Raw genomic sequence first — 17,681 nt, forward strand, 5'->3', positions numbered from 1 at the left:
CCATAAGTCATTGTTTATACCGGAACATCCGTTACATGGCAGTCGCCATTATTGTTTTTGACGATTTAACACCGATAAATAAATACGTTTTTCTACTACATCGAACTTCGTTAGAAACAAACAGAAACAAGAACAAAAGTACAAATCAATGACAAAGGGTAAGTCTACAATACCACATTACTTCCGTACTCACGTATGACTCAGATGTTTACCGTGAAAGTTAAATTTTTAAGATTAATCGCCATTATTACAACATATTTTTATTGCCAACCATATAATATAAAATATTTATTTTAAAATAACAATAATTGTTTTTGTCCCGTTATCTATCACTTCAAAAATTCTCCAGGATCGCCAAAAATTTAATTCCCAAAAATTAAATTTATATTATTTTTTTTAAGTAAAAAAATTAATGAAAAGTAGATGTTGGTATCAGCCATCGATGACCTTTTTTCCAAAATGTGAATTTTAAATATGTATTGGCAATTAGCGAAAGACACAGTCCGGCATTGAAATCATTGACCAACAGAATATAAACTGCACTACTGCAGGTATACCAACTTTGGAAGTTGCTCATATCCACGAATCAATGCGTTGAAGAGAAATTAATTTTTAAGAAATCTTATACTTATTTATTAATGATTATTCATACAAAAACTTAAAAAAAATAACTTCTTTCATAAATACTACTAATAATCTATAATGGTACAAAATATTGTCATAAAACTTATTGTTCATGATGGTCACGTGATTGACATTGGGCTATAAAAAATGGATCTGAATACCTGAATACCAGAAAGTCAGCAGGTATACATTATGTAATACTTTCATTTGAGCTAATGTGCGATAAAAAATGATACATAAATTATTGCATCTATCGTATTACACAACGTCATGTCTCGACAAGATGTTGCATTCGCAAAAAATAATCAGACTTTTTAAACCAAAGGACAGTTTCAAAATTTAATATCACTCCAATTTTGCTGACGTGGGTTCGAAAGGCAATGCATTTTATCATTTTTATCTTGGTAGTCAGCCATGTTGCAGTGCCACCTCTTGGCGATTTGAGACAGTCCAAGCCAGAGGCTTCCCACGAAATTTCACAAATAATCGATGAGACTGTTGAAAAGTCGTATATTTCCCTTGAAATGTAACAATTCTATGTTTATCCATTTAGTGTAAACAGAGAACGTCAAGGACGCAGGTTTAATCCGTGCAAACATCATGTTGCGTCGGTGATAACTGGCTTACAAAGAATCGCGTTCGTTTGCTTCGGTTTAAATACGCCGCACAGGAAACATCTGGATCTGGCGCGTTTCCGCTTCAACATGTGATCCTGCCGCCATTTTGTTCAGTACACGAAAATAAAAATTATACTTGTAGTACGCGTCAAAAAAAATCGCATTTTGCATAACATGATCAACCGGTGAAATGCTTGCATGATCAAAATCATGTAATTTCGGAAATTAACTGTAAATATCACGCTGTTGAAGAAAAATTGTACAGCATCCAGAAGTTTCGTCAATGTTGGGTTGACACCATCAGGTAAGTCTTTTGTAGGATGTTTTTAATAACGAAATACGAAGTGTGGTGTGAAGTAGGCTCAAATTGAAAGTTATTAAAAAAGAATTGTTTGTGAAAGACAGATTATGAACGGTTCTACAGAATTACCTGTGCTACTACAGAATTAGTGAGTAGATCTAGAAGACTGCCATGACCTGGATGACATTTCAGATTCTTGCGGACATATATCACTGCCAATATAAATTAATTATACGAGTTTATTTTTCTATCGATTGTAGTGTTTCTTCCGGACTACAAGTTATTAACTGCAATTAATGATTAAAAGAGTAAATTAGGTCATTTAAATAAAGCTCCTCAATACACTTATAAGGTAATAATAGATTTCGATCAGTAGATTCCCCTTCAAATCAATAATAAGTAACAAGTAATAATCATCCTTACCAAATCCAAAGATACGTGGATTATAAAATTTTACACCTTCTATTTTACGTCTTTTTAAAGTTTAGCAGTGTTACACTACGGTGCTTTATGCAACACATTATACAAGTGTGTGTTCCATATTTTTCTTTAATAAAATTGAAGTTATTTTACAGATATTTAATTAAAACGAACAAGGAAATAAATCGTTTTCGAAGTGACATTTTTATACCATTTAACAAAAAACGATAAATGCCGTTAGAACTTAGAACCAAAATGAAATGTTTACTCCATACCGGAATCAATATCCATAAGCACGTGTGATCGTTATGTACGGAATATCTTTTCTTTTATTTATTTTATGAATGTAAGGAAATTCCTGAGTGGTGAAGTTATTGATACGTTGTACAAATTTTACGTAATTGAACCAAAATGCAAAAATCAATTGTACAAGATGTAGCAATAATTTCTGGGACATGTACGTTTTAATAAAGATTTCATTTGGTGTTGAAATTATGTAAAACACTTAAAATATCGATATGTAGGTGTAATTCATTGAGTGTTTTTGCTTAATAACTGGCAATAAAATTTTCAAAAAACCTAATACCGAGTTTAATTGAATATACGTGTTCAAACGTAACAAACAAATTACACAAATTCCACAAAAAAATACTTGTAGACTTTACTTCACTTGAACAATAAAGTGTACTTCAGAGTTCATAGTAATAATTTGATATGATAATCGTACCTACTATTTGTTTTCGACAATAAAGGAAATATTTACTAAGAATTGAAGCCAAATTTTTTGTGCTTTTGAACTTCTTGTTAAATTTTGTCTTGTAAAAAATAAAGATTGTAGATGAGGAGAAACTTACCAGATGCTTTTGTTTTGTTGTTAAAGATTTAGGAATTAATTTGCAGATGTTTCTTTTCTATTTTGCCTAGTTCAGAAATATTTATATCAAACAATAAGAAAGATGTCGTCGATAATTTTCTCGAGTGTCCTAATGCGCGAATGCGAAGGTGATAGGTCCACGTCACAATTTTTTTAAGAGCAAATTAATTACTTCCTATACATGTCCTATAGCGGGTGTTGTGGAAGTCCACGTAATAAATTTAATCACCAATAGAATTCTTTAAAATAAACATTTTTTACATATTGATCTTTTTTTAATCGAATATTTTTTTACATTTTTATGACATTTATCACATATTTGACATTTCACTCATGGGATAATTATCAATTGAAACGAAAGAATGAGTGAAAATATTTTCGTGCAATAGAAACTTTACAGCTTTTTTGAAGAAAGGACGATCGCTGTTCTAATACTAACTGTTTTTATTGTTTTTCAGTCGAGTAATTTTTTTTTTTTTTCGTGCTTTGTTATCAATGGACGTGTATATTATATTTAATTTTATCTCTGTTTTGAAGAATTTGCGGAAAAAATGGTAAATAAAAAAAATGTTTATTTCAGCGAGTCCTATTGCTGGTTAAATTTATTACGTGGACTTCCATAACACTCTGTATATATGTATTTAATCTAAAGATTGAAAAAATTAAGAGATTCAAGATCTATTGTCTCAATTGTTGACCTTGTAAGCATGGATATAATTGATATTTTTTCTGTGATAATAATAACATGAGAAAATGTATCGAAGTTAGTCTGATGCGACTTAGGTATATTAAGACCCTATAATTTGTGTGACTGTGAGGTTATGTGAAGATTACCTACGGTAGTATCATATTTCGCTACACGCTAAATGAAATAACAACCCTTTCAATAGGTAAGTTTTTTGCAGGTGTGCAGAAAAAGTAGAAATGGATGCTCCAGACAACTGCGAAATGATAGAGAAACTTTTACAATCAACGGGTTTGTCTTGTGACGATTTACTAACTAAATTGCAACTGTATAAATCACTTCAAACCACTCAGTCTAAACAAGTTGACGAAGAAACTGCTCCTCGACCATCTTTAGAAGAAAACTGCAACTGTAATGAACAACAAAGCACCGCAAATAATGATACCTCTGTGATATTAGAAACCAAAAGTTCCAGTGTAGATTTTAATAGCGACGTAAACTTTAAAAACACTCAATCACAAGTAGAAACGGGAGATAATAATGAAAATAGTTCTGCTCTTTGTCCTTTAATATTCAACGAAGAATTGAAGATGGAGGTGGAGGCATGTCGGGACTCGAAGGATGGCTTAAATAGTAAAAAAAGTGAAAAAGTTGATGTGCCTGACGTAGAAAAAGTTACAGTACGAGAAGAAGATTCTAATCAAATTAAAGAAAATGCAGAAAGTGGTGAAAAAGAGCCGCCGAAGAGTAATCATGATTTCTACAGTATAAGTGACCATAACTATAGTAATCCGAAAAGTCGTTTACATTTAGAAAATGAAACTTCAACGTGTAGTGGGAAGGAATTGGCCAAACCAGATTCAAACAATTCTGCAGACTCTGTCGGTTTAGAACAGGAAATAGCAGCTACCACCGTGGAAGATTTACCCAATTCGGAAGATAATTTAAGAAGTATACTCAGGATGCAACTTTCTTCTTTGCGAAATATGAAAAAAAGTAGCGGCTATCTCCCAGATTTTAAGAAGAAATCTATGTTTTTCCATAATTTAAAAAAGAAACGAAAGTCCTGCGATGTAAATCCACTCACATCTCTGAATACCAATGATGATGAAGATGATTACGACCGTGATGAGAGTAACGGTGTTAAAGATCGTGATGAGAGTAACTGTGTTAAAGATCGTGATGAGAGTAACGGTGTTAAAGATCATGATGAGAGTAACGGTGTTAAAGATCGTGATGAAAGTAACGGTGTTCAAGATCGTGATGAGAGTAACGGTGTTAAGAATGAAGCAGAAAACAAAAATAAAAATTCAGATATTAAAGACCACATTGCGAATACCAGTTCACTTGTGTCGTTAACAGATGAAACGGAATTTATAATATTGAACGTAACAGGAGGTATAGATCGACTGACACCCGTCTTGGAACCAGAAAAGACCGAAGTGAGAAGATTTGCGGCTGTGAGTGACAGTAACAGTAAAAGTGAAGAAAAAATGGAGACGTTAAATAATGATAATGCCAAAAGCTCACTTTGTGACGACAAGAAGAAAAAGGAGGCCTCTCCGAGAAAGGAAATTAAAGCAATTCTTTCAAATTATAGACGGAAAATGCCATTTTTAGATGTAAGTCGTTATAATTTGGGAATTTCACGTTCCGAAAAAAAACCGGCCACATTAACAGTGAAGAAGAATATTTCCGAAAACTTTAACGAAGACCCCGGTATAAACAAATCCATAAAAAATAACGAAAAATCACCGTTTGTCAGTGATTCACTGGAGGATTTCTTGAACGAGAGTTCCCAGTTGAAAATAAGTTACCCTATTCCCAAATTGGGAGCAGAAGAGGGGCTTATTGAAAATACTAAAAAAAGTCCGTACGATAATGTTGTGAACAAAATGCCGAAAGTTGAAAGCAGCGTCGAGCAGGATGTGCCACCAAGGGAAAGACCAAAACTAATTAAAGCCAAAACTTTGGCAGAAATGAGAAGACATTTTGAAAAATTAAAGACAACAGAGAAAAATGCAGCTCCATACAGCAAAAAAATGAAAGCAAGTACGGAGACTTCATCGAAAAACTGTAATAAGTTAGGAGCTTCACTGAGTGAAGATAATTATACAAGTATTTCTCCACATAGAAATAATTTTGTCATATACAACAATAAGAAAATTTGGATAGTTTGCGAGTTCAAAAATAAACATATGTCTCTTGTCGATGCTAAAGAAAAATCAGACATTTCAGCCACACCAAAAGCTGGAAAAATAACCAACAGAAAGCCATCTCTCCTTTCGGCTTTAACGCAGAATAAAAATTGTGCCGTCAAGTACAAACCTGGACCGCTCTGTAAAAAGATTAAGTTACAAAATGTAGAAAGCAGAGATCAGTGGGTTACGGAACTAAAAACCTTACCTAAAATTTATTTGGAGATTGTTCCCGAAATAAACAAACCAGTTGATCCGACCCTGCGACATTTGTTGCCAGTCTTTGATGATCCAGTGATCACCGAAGAAAGAGTCGATTTTGCATTGAGTGCATTAAAACCAAAAAACCAAACTACTACTGAACCAAAATCGTTTAAATTTCATGTTGCATACAATAATAAACAAGAACAAATGGTTGTGAGAAGACGTTTCCAGCCACCAGTTTATAAAGGACCTACGACTAAGAATGAAGTAGATCCGTTAGCAGACATTGCCGGTGTGCTTAACGACATTATCAGTTATGTAGAAATAAAAGAAATCGAAAATACATTAATAAAGGAAGATGACACGGTTGTTAAAGAACCGGAGAAAAAATTGATTGAAGGACCTAAGGGCAGAGGTCGTAATAAGATCAAAAGGAAAAAGCTAGATTTAGAATTACTTAGACTCAACTGTAAGGTAATAGATGTTGGAACAAATGAAACAGATGATAAACAATGTTCAAAACCGTATTGTAAAATGGGATGTCTTTGCAAGAGTTTACTTTGCGAGAGTGCCTTCTCCAATCACTGTCAGTTGGTTGAATGCATGTTCGGATGCAGTTGTCCACCCGTGGCGTCAAGTGACGCTAATAATTCTTTGTCTGCTCATACTGTTAATCATCTGGAGGATAAAGCCAAGAAAGATTTAGCCAAAGTAGAACGAGAATTTACTCAGACTCTGATCCACACGGATAACGATGTGATACTTGTGGGTACCGGAAAAATAAGAAGAACTTCTAAACTACCGAAAAAATACACAGATTACGTGGGGGATATCGACATAATTCTAGACGAACCTAAACCGGTGGCACTTGAAAAGGAACAAACTAAGTTTAAGAATTGTTCGGTCGTTCTACAAAAACTGAGCTTGAATAACATCGTACCTTACTGTCTGCATCATAAACAATACAGTTGTTATTGCAAAGGGGAGAGCGTTTACGCACCCGCAATTGCAACGGTCAATCACATTCCCAAAATTCGGATTATTAAAACGAAAGAAGATTTGAATAAATCGTGGTATGACAGTTGTGCTAGGATACGAAAAATTTTCCCCGAATACAAGGTCAGGAACAAAGATCCTCTGTACAACGAAAAGCTGCGTACTAAAAACATAGGTTTTAAAACTCGAACTTTTGACTCAAGCAAAGAGCAAATGGACGAGATTGAACTTGACGAAGCGAAAAATCACTCAGATATCAAAGCAGAACCTGTTAAGAGGGCTAGCAAGCGTAAGCAATCTTTCAATATTCGAGAAGACGTTACAAAATCTTCGGAAAATGTTGAAGAAAAAGAGTTTGCCCTTCAGAGGCGGAAGAAAAAGATAAAACCTAACGTGGTGAAAACGAATTTCGAGCTGCCCACGTTATATCATCGTATTTTTGACGGAGAGATAAGGGTACATCTCCAAGAAAATAAAGATATGTTGGCATATATAGGGGAGGGAAATGCTGCTTTAGAATATCTCCGAATTTTGCCGTGGACAAAACTAATCGAAAACTTTCATCAGCGAAAAATATCGATTTGGGCCAGAGAAAAGAGACCATTGGCGTTGCTGTGCAACGCAGCAGGATATTTTCCACCTAAACATTTTGTCGATATTAGAAAAGTACAGCGCAAGTCGGAACTCATAAATTGGATTTTGGGAGACTATTTGCCTCCTGACAGACCAAGAGAACAAATGCACATTATATTGACACCTACCAAAAATAACTTCTTGATTTCTGGATATTGCTTAAAGAAGATAAGTACGGATTGTAAAAATGTAGATGAGTTAGGGAGTGGAAAACAATGCAATTTGAACCTTGAATCGACGGAATTGCCTCTGCACAGTTTTCAACCGAGTATTACAAAAACTAGATCAGAATTGGTAACTCCTAGCAGCTCATCTGAGTTTTCCAGCAGCATTGAAGAAGTTTCTACATCCGAGGAAATTATAGTAGACGATAGAATCAAGTCACAAGCTAGTTCAATTCTGAAACCGTTACAATTTCGAACTGACGACAAATTGAAACAGCCAGCTGGACCTGTCAACGCATCGCAGATGAGACGAAACAGCAAACCAATGCAGCCAGTTATACTTAGTAAATTACTCGAACGTGAATCAGAAACGACGACCCAATTTCAACCCGTTGCAACGTCGGATACTTTATCACCTTCAAAGACGTTGGGAGTTAAGAAAATTAAGTTGCTGTCGTCGCCACCATTTAAATCACTGTCATCGATCGCGAAGGTTAAAGGGAATCGGAAAAAATTCGAGTTTGTTCCAAGTCTCCAGACAATAGCATCCCTTAAATCAAAAATTAAACCAATGGAACAATCGACAGGGTCAAACGGCGAGAAAAATGTAAAGCATTTGCAGAAGATTTTAGGCGTGAAACAGTTGTTTGTAAAGGAGCCAACACCAAAGCTAGAAGTCCAAGCGAGAACACAACTTAATGAATCTAGTGCAAGCGCAGCAGCAGCAGAACTGTCAAGTTCAGAGTCGACCCATGATACTGATAAGACAGAAATTCGTGTGAAAGAAGAAAGTTCTAATTGCAAAGAAGAGACTATAGAAGTGCAATCTTCGTCTAGTCCGGAGTCTTCTGAAGACTATTTACCTGTTCAGAAGCAACCACAAAGGATCATTAATTCTAAGAAAACTCAGCAGGATCAGCCAAGAGAAGCAGCGGTAACTGTACAGTTAAAGAAGTCTCCGTCGCTCCTGAAACAATCTTTATCTGAACCGATCGCAGCTCATCAGAAGCCAAAATGTGTTATATCAAGCGTTAAAAAATTTGCACTTAAACCACATTCTAAGCAAATCGTTTCCAAGTTGGAATTGGGTCGAGGCGCTGGCCAACAAAAAGTAATTCCCAGTAGAAGTCTCAAGTGTACCCACAAGGACAGGCACAACAAAAATAAAACTTTGGTTTTGACCAACAAGGAGTTTGTTAAACGTAAACTGTACTACGGCGAAGGAACTGAAATCGCAGCTCCGTTACCCAAAGTGGGTAAACACTTTAGATGGCGGATGATTTATCTAAATTCTGACTTCACGTTTTTGTCCTTCGTCAAACCGGACTATTCTATTAAGTACACGGATTTGATGGACGTCGTAAAAATGTCAAATAACATAAAATCAACGATAACGTTGAGGAATAGAGAGTTTAGCGATCACTACAAGCATCCAATGTTTGGGATTTTCTGCGTGCCGGAATTTGAAGACCGCCTTTTCATTGGACCGTATTTGCCAACAGAACAACACAGCATCGAGACGTTAAGATACTTGCAAGGAAAATTGATAGACACTCAAATTTTTAACAAAATGGTCGGAAAGAAGGTGAACGAGAAATGTCCTCTTTGGATATACGAATCGCTCACGAAATCTAAGAATCTATCCAATACCATTGTCATAGACATAACGGAAGATGACGATGAGGTGTCGGGTTCTGTAGGTGACGTAGATGCTGATGTTTCTGATGGAAATAAGGACGTGGGGTCGGACTATATGTCCAACTGTTTGCTTTGTCCGCCATTCGTGGAGGAGTTAACTCAAGAGGAAGTAAAGTCAAGACATATCAACAGATACATCGTTACCAATATTCCTCATTTGGGGTATTTCGGGGCTTGTCAACGCGACAGTAAAGCTATCGAAGTGTTCTGGCCCAACGAGACTAAAGGCTACAGATTTCCTAACGTTACATTTGCAAAGCACTTGCTGATACAGTAAGTATTACTTCGTTCAATGTAATTGGAAAACTTCAAAACATCTGTTTCAGCTATTTGTCCAAAATTTTCTGTCCGATTCCCCAAGAGTCTAAAATTAACGTGATTATTATGACGCATGTAGATCTAAACACCAATAAACCGGTTGATTTAAAATATTTTTCTCAAAATGGCCCTTTCGTAAGTTTCACAAGTTTCCTAAAATACCGTTTTGTTCATTTTTCAATTTAGTTGTGTGGTGAGTTTGGCATTTACGACAAAGATTCCATACCCGACGACGTATTACAAAAGTATAAAGTGTCTTCGGTGGAGACACTTTTAAAAACGTACCAAGACGTGCAAGAAAGTGAAAATGTGATGATCCGACTTTTTGGATTATTTTTGATGTCGAATGAAGAGTTGAGGAAGCATTCCGAACCTGGGGATATATTGCAATGGGTACATTTTTGCTTTTTGTACTGTTGTCGCATGTTACACTTTAAATTTTAGGCGACGTCTGAAATATACATATTGAAGAAACTTTGTGAAAACTATGAATCCGAAAAAGCCGACTTGCAAAATATAATTCGCACCAATTGTCAAAAACTTAAGGAAAGACGTAAGGCGTTAAAAAAAGATGACACTCGGCTTCTCGATAAAAGTAAGGAAGGAGTTACTTTGAAAGTGTCAGAAACCATAGAAATTAAGGATTCTGATGAAGAAGACGAAGCTTCGAGCAGAGAAAATACGAGTCCGCCTAGGTTTAAGAAAATTTGTAAGAGTGGAAGGGTAACACATTTGAATCGTTGAATGGTTCATCACTATTGATCAATTTTGCAGATCCAAAGTGGTACCAGTTCCATTTACAAGAAAAATGATGACAGGTCATTACTAAAACCCAAACTTTTGATACAATCCGGGCGCTCTTTGCTGAAAACTGGTGATGATGTGAAGAAGTTTAGGACTTTGGGGGACAAATCGCCCGTTTCAGGAAAATCAATGGTTTTGAACACCAACAAAGTGTTGATAACTGAAATGAAATAGAACTAGTTGCTCATATTTTTTTTGTGATCAAATATAGGTAATTTAGTTTTGTTTTGTAAATTAACTGAATTGTTAAAAGACTGCAGAATTACATAGTAATCTTGTTTACATGAAGTTAGCAATAGATTGTACAAATTGAAATTTTTATATGTATATAAACACGATACTAAATATCACAAAATATCACAACGCTTTATGCATGTTCGTTTCATACTTCTGTAAGTAGGCCATTTTGTTCTGAACGTGGGAAGTCCCCAAATATATGTTATATTATTAATGTTTGTTATTTTTCCATTGAATAAAATCATTTACTACCCGCCTTTTATTTTGATAACCCTTAATTCGGTAAACAATTAAAAATGAATTAAGTGAGATGGTAAAGCATGTGCAGCAATTCATGTATGAATAAAGGGGTGGCGTTTGGGGTCGTTGAGCAAATTAGTCATGTGTCTTATTTAGTTAATACGAGTATATGTGTGCAGTGAAGATTTAAATACCTACTACATTTAAGGAAACAGAAATATATATTAACGAAAAAAATTGTTACACGGTTCTTATACCCGAACGATACAATTACTGAGATTTTTTCACATATAGGTATCCCAAGTGCAAAATTTTTTGCTAATGAACGAAAATATCCATAAATGAGGTCAGAAGACCAATTATTATCAAATAAGAGCACGAGACGAAGTCGAGGGCTTTTATTTGATAATATAATTGGTCTTCTTGACCGAATAATCTATGGATGTTTAAGTTCATTAGCAAAAAAGTTGCCGATATTAAAATTTTGCACGAGGGGTATACGGCTGATTATTTCCTGAATAGAATGAAAACAAACGCATTATTTCCAATCCTTTTTATTCAAAATAATTAAAAAAAAAATCAGGTACGGACATTTTTTATCCGACTATTTCACAGTGTGCATTTTAGAGAAATTTTATCGGGTTATTTTTTGTTTTCTCGTTTTGATTGGTCAATATTTGTCACGCAATTGGTTGCTAGACACATGAAGGAAATAATCATCAATAAATTATAAAATCCTAGGAATCTAGGGTTTGTTTTTATCATACACATATTTTGTGAATAAATTAAAGTATGAATAAAAAGCTTCAAACTAAAACATTTTCTCTTTTATTTCTTTATTCATCTCATCATCCCCAGTCAAATTCTGGAAATGAAATCAAGTGTGGTATTCTTGGACCCTTAAACGTAAATAGGATTTTAAGTACTTGTTACTGGAAAAGATCAAAATTAAGATTTAATTGTTCGGTCATTTTCCGCAGGTAGGTATATCCAATTAGGTGCAGGAAAAGACTAACGTCCGACATAAGCTGAGAGATTGTTTTACTGAACATCATAAATTTCGTTGAGGCTCACCGAAGTAGCACATATTCAAAATTTTATGGGCCAGACTCAATAAAACAGAAACGTATACAGTGCATTTTTTTTAACTGTTGCCATAGGGAATTGCATGGTAAAACTTATACCCCCTGTTAACTTTTGTTCTGATGAAAATATTCAAACCATTTTTGGAACAAAGTTGGAAGATTTTTTAAACTACCGGATAGTTTACAATTCAATATCCTAAACTGTCGAAAAAGTTGTGAAAAAATATTTTAAAGCGCGCCGGAATAATAGTACGTCGAGCGGCCGCCAGAATAGCGTCCCTATCGGCTTAACCTGACCAAATTCCATTCCAGTGCGACATTTACAAAATAGTCGAAGAAACACATTTCGAACAATTCCTTTGATAATTTCTGTTAATGTGTTGAATTATTTGTGAGTTAACGTTTTTACGTTTTGTTTTTTTTATAAAGAAATTTAATCATAGCCACCAGAAGATCTCGCTATTTATTTTTTAAATGAAACTGACAAAAATCAAAAGTGGGGATAGGCAGTTGCTGGTTGAGCCGACAAGGACGCTATTCTGGCGGCCGCTCGACGTACTATTATTCCGGCGCGCTTTAAAATATTTTTTCACAACTTTTTCGACAGTTTAGGATATTGAATTGTAAACTATCCGGTAGTTTAAAAAATTTTCCAACTTTGTTCCAAAAATGGTTTGAATATTTTCATCAGAACAAAAGTTAACAGCGGGTATAAGTTTTACCATGCAATTCCCTATGGCAACAGTTAAAAAAAATGCACTGTAGAAGCTGTTTCATTATAACTTATAAGTATGTAGGATATAGTATATTCCACTATAAGTGATGAAAGTGCCTGATTTTTCAACGAGCAATTCATGATATACTCTCGAGCGCCAGCGAGTGAGGATAGTACTGCGAGTTGAAAAATCGCACTTTGATCACGAATTGTGTATACTATGTATTTTTTCCAACATCGCTTATGAAAATGAGTCTCAATTTTAAATTTCTTTATAATTATTTTACTCCCCTATTTTTTGGATTTTCCGGATCTGGAGTTTCAATTAATGCAAATATAGTTTGTCCAGTGATAGATTGGTTGACATAAAAGTCACTAAATTCTACGTAGAGAAAGGAGTAGCTAGCGCACGTAAAATTTGAAATATATCCTTCAAGCAGTAACATTTTTGCCCTGAAATGATGCTATAATTAATGTATTCTAGTGCATTTTGTCGTGTTGGGCTAATTTAATAAAATTTAAAATCTCCCAATCTCTCGCTGGACGAAGTTTAACAGTGTTTTAAATTTTTATATAGTACGATCAAAAAGTCTTTGGATCAGAGTAGCCGTGGAATTAACAAGCTATCTAGGAAATTATTATTTCAATGATTTTTGACATTTATTTGACAACTTTCAAGTTAGCAGGTTATATTTCAAAATATTTCAAAGAACATACAATTTTTATTATTAAATCATACTACAGTAATGGAAATCGTGGTGAAAATGGTGATTGGATTTATTCGCCTCGTTTATGTATAAACGAGTTTGAAATACACGTAAAAACTACGGACAGTAGAAGTAAATAATTCTATAGATGGTTTTTACATTTAATGGCTACCGCGATCCAAAGACTTTTTGATCATACGATATTAATAAGTAGCAAGTAGGTAATAGATTGTTAATGTAGTAGATTGTTAAATAAATTTTCCTCACTAGTGAGTTTACTTTCTCCATTTTCCTCACTAGTGATGCAAACGCCTATTTTCCTTACTAGGTAAATTGAGTGATGAAAGTATCATTTGTTTTTACTTGTGTGTTGTTTCGCCATCTGTCCAACAAATGTAGTTGTTTTATTTCTATTCTAATTTATTTCGCTATGTGCACAATTGTCATTTGACAACTGATTGTCAGATTGTGAATCAAACCAATCGGATTGTTTACTAGAACATCGATCTTGCAATCGAAATCGAAATGTTAACAAAACACCTTGAGATTCATTGTGATTTCAAATTTAAAGGAAGAAAATAAATCATTTGTTTGACACGAAATTCTGACTTCATTAAATGATATGATTTTAAGTTTATTAAACGTTTTTGAACTATTTTAAACTTCTTCCTTAGTTTTAAGTGAGCCGTAAAACTCAAATTGTGTGTGAAAATTACATGTTTAGTTTCCACCATGTGCTTGGTTCAAGCGAATCGCGCTGGAGGTGTATACCTAAATAAAACCTGGAAAGCGTTTATACTTACTGTTGGTGAAGGAAAGAAAGAATATTCTCTTCGGGAAAATTTTCACATTACCTGTCCTTCGTGCAAAGTTTAGTGCATCCAAAAAGGGCAGATTTTTGGCACGTTTAATCCCGTTACCTGCCCGGACAAGACAACGTCTGTTGGGTGAGCTAGTTGTAAATAATTATGTTTGAGCCAAATCCAACTCTGGGAAAAGGGTCTGTCATTAACTTAAGAAGTTCCCAGTGGCTAATCTTTCTTCTTTTGCCATTTTCTATACTTTTACGACGCAGTTATTGCAGTTCGACTTTCCAGATAGGAATTTTACTTTATATCAATTATATCTTTATATTAAACAAAAATACATATTTTGATTTATACTTGCATAGAGTATGTACCTAAGTACCTACGTGAACCATCGTACATTTGCATGATATCTAATATCAGAAATGTTGGATACCACGTGATATACCGGGTGGGGCATCGTATACACGCACGCTAGAAATCGCGACTTCTAAATAAATAAAATTGGCGAAATTTTATATACCTGACTAATTATTGATAAGGTATATTTGAGAACTTTTTAATTTTTTTTTGTTAATAAATAAGGCCGTAACAGTTTTATTAGTTTTCTGAAATTAACTGTTAATTTACCTATAAAGTTTTTACACTAAATGAATCTGTATCTGCTAGCCCATCAAACCCTGGTGGCACAATTACAAATTTTGACTTGGTTAGCTAAATAATTCGCTTTTTTATTTAAACGTAAACCAGACGGGTGATTTACGGCACAATGGTATAATTTCCCAACAAAGGTATAGCCGACCGTTTTAAACCTTTTTGCCATAAAATTGACAGTTTCCATTGTCACCTAAATTTACGACAGCACAAGTAGCAGGTCATAAATAAAAATTATTTTGAAAGTTGAAATGTAAAACTGCGTTTAATTCAAAATCTAATCGGTATTTTTTTCCGTAGATTTCGTAAATAATTATAGGAAGTGAATCTGGGTAGGTTAGTATAAAAATCAGAATTTGACTTTTTGGTTGAAATTTACATTTTAATTTTTTTGGCTTTGTTTGTAAGTGAAAAATTATGAAAAAATTATGAAATGTACCTTACCAACAGCCAGGTAAGTCTGAAAAATTTCGGCAATTTTATTTAATTAGAAGTCGCCCCACCCGGTACAGGGTGGACTATCGTAAAGCATATTCTCAAAAAACCATAATTTCTAATCATTCTATAAATTTGAATTTTGCGGTCAATAATCTACACTGAAAGTGCTACAACATGAATGTTTTATTTTTTCAAACAGACGCTCCAAATGGCGTCAGGATGCTAAAAACTGAAAAAAATAAAATTACTTAATTTTTTTGGTAATTGTTCACTTTAACTGCTTCTGGAATTTTCGCGTTTTTTCTGGATAGCAGCCTCAGGGCGTCCTCCTAGATCGTGTCCCACCATTCAAACCTTGCGCAAATGCCTTTTTTTTCTCTCTTGTTGTGTTTCAAGGTCGCCCCAAGTCTTAGTACCTGAAGTAACTAAAGGATAAGGAAAATTTTTATTTGCACAAGGTTTGACTGGTGGGAACCGATGTAGGAGGACGTTCTGCGGCTGTCTAGCCAGAAAAAACGCGAAAATTCCAGAAGTAGTTAAAGTGAACAATTACCATTTTTTTATCCACTCCCTGGGTTGAAAATAAGACAGAGAACTCATTTCTGATATTAAAAATTATCAAGGAGTCATTGGTTTAAAATTAATTGATATAATAGTTTTTGGTACCAAAATGTGGGTAATTTATTACGACAACCCTCGATGGGTCATAATTCCTTATTGACAATGGTCGCTTACCGCAAACAACCAGCTGTAAATCATAACTGGCGGTACGGTCCTGGATTTTAAGGTATTGGAGACCCTCGTAAATCAAACTTTACCACCGTTTGATGATTTCCGTCATTTTAAAATATGTACTACGATAAATATGCTATACTCCGTACTCTGATAGATTGTACGTTTTTTGACAGAAGACAGACCCAGAGAGTAGTGTGGCGGGAATTAATCTGCAGGGATACAACGGTTTTCTCCATAACGTGAAACAATTGAGATGGAGAGTTTAGTATTTTTCACTGCTTTATGTTTTGGAGCTAGAATTTAAAAACGTACAATCTATCACCGTACGGAGTTTACTACTTTATTCGTAGATCTTAAATGTCGATTTATTCAGTTATTATCCTAAATCCCAACTTTTGTATAATCAAAATCGACATTGTCCTGTAGGTGAGATTGTATGAAAAAAGCCCGGATTGCTTTATTACTTTGATAATAAAACGCTATCAAAGTCAAATTTCACGTTTAAAATAATTCGGCCAATTCGTACATCTGAAATTGGAGATTATGCCTTCTAAATTTTTTTTGGCAATTAAAAAAGGGTTTTATCGCAAATATGTTATACGATGGTCCACCCTGTATATGTACTTTTCTTTTTGAGGGTGCTATATGGGCAGTTGACGAACTGCACAATAGACTGATATTGTGTTTCTTAAAACAAAAAATTAATATATTTTTAAGTACGTATGTATTAAGTTTGTGCAATTAGGGTTTTAAAGTCGTAAGTTAATAGTTTCGAAGAAAAAAACGTACCTATTGAGAAATGGCCTTACAGATTTTCTTGAGTTTTCTTTTGTACTTAAATAGCAAATACATACAATGTTAAATCGTGGTAATAATAGTTTTAAAATTACGGACATTTCAATAAAGAAGTGAAGAAATCAGAATTTTATGAAATCTTTGTTTAATATTCTAGCGCTGAAAAGGCCAAATATTCTTCTGTTGCTATGTATTTCTAAGGATTTTTTACGCTTTGTTGAGTAAAAATATAAATTACCTTTACTTACATGAGATAGTGGAAGACGAGGAAATGCCACTGGAGCCTAAACTATTGAATAAAAAAGTTTTACACAAAGATATTAGGTAAGGGCTAGTTTACAGAAAGAGAATTAAATATTTAATTCGAATTAAATTTTAATGCTCGATAAACCCATGAATCCGGAACTGCGATTGGTTCAATCTGATCACGTGTTCAGTTGATCTCGGATTTGATTACGATTAACTTAATTTCGCTTCTGTAAACTGGCCCTTAGTGTTATAAAATAACATGAAGTCAGTTAGGGTTGAACTTGAACGCGAGGTAAACCGTTGACTTTTTTACTGTCAAAGCGGTGTATAAATTATTACTATTTTTCTAGTGACGCGGCTATAGAATGTTCTTCTGAGTAAACCATTAAAATATTTTCACTAGAAAGGTATTAACGACGATCCATTCTTCAATAAACTGCGCCAGTTGTGAACATTTTATTAATTAGATAAATTAACAATCAAA

General features: G+C 34.3%; 1 protein-coding gene across 2 annotated transcripts; it reads left to right on the plus strand.

The window, feature by feature from the left end:
* Window positions 1–23: 23 nt before the first annotated feature.
* ocm (over compensating males) lies at window positions 24–11,026 on the plus strand. 2 transcript variants are annotated; one of them, XM_069051315.1, is made up of 6 exons: window positions 24–158; window positions 3,742–9,687; window positions 9,741–9,867; window positions 9,919–10,125; window positions 10,177–10,455; window positions 10,507–11,026. In XM_069051315.1, exons 2-6 carry the CDS (start codon window positions 3,761–3,763, stop codon window positions 10,708–10,710), a joined length of 6,744 nt encoding a protein of 2,247 aa, XP_068907416.1. In that variant the 5' UTR covers window positions 24–158; window positions 3,742–3,760; the 3' UTR covers window positions 10,711–11,026. The 2 variants fall into 2 exon arrangements, with proteins under 2 accessions (XP_068907416.1, XP_068907415.1); XM_069051314.1 differs by lacking the exon at window positions 24–158 and adding an exon at window positions 731–1,545.
* Window positions 11,027–17,681: the final 6,655 nt, after the last annotated feature.

Source organism: Tenebrio molitor, chromosome 6 (genome assembly GCF_963966145.1).
Source record: "Tenebrio molitor chromosome 6, icTenMoli1.1, whole genome shotgun sequence".
Lineage (NCBI taxonomy): Eukaryota > Metazoa > Arthropoda > Insecta > Coleoptera > Tenebrionidae > Tenebrio > Tenebrio molitor.

Coding starts and splice junctions, on each gene's coding strand:
- ocm (XM_069051315.1), top strand. CDS start 3,761: ATGGATGCTCCAGACAACTGCGAAATGATAGAGAAACTTTTACAATCA. Junction 9,868..9,918: donor TTTCTCAAAATGGCCCTTTC/GTAAGTTTCACA, acceptor TTTTCAATTTAG/TTGTGTGGTGAGTTTGGCAT. Junction 10,126..10,176: donor CTGGGGATATATTGCAATGG/GTACATTTTTGC, acceptor TTTAAATTTTAG/GCGACGTCTGAAATATACAT.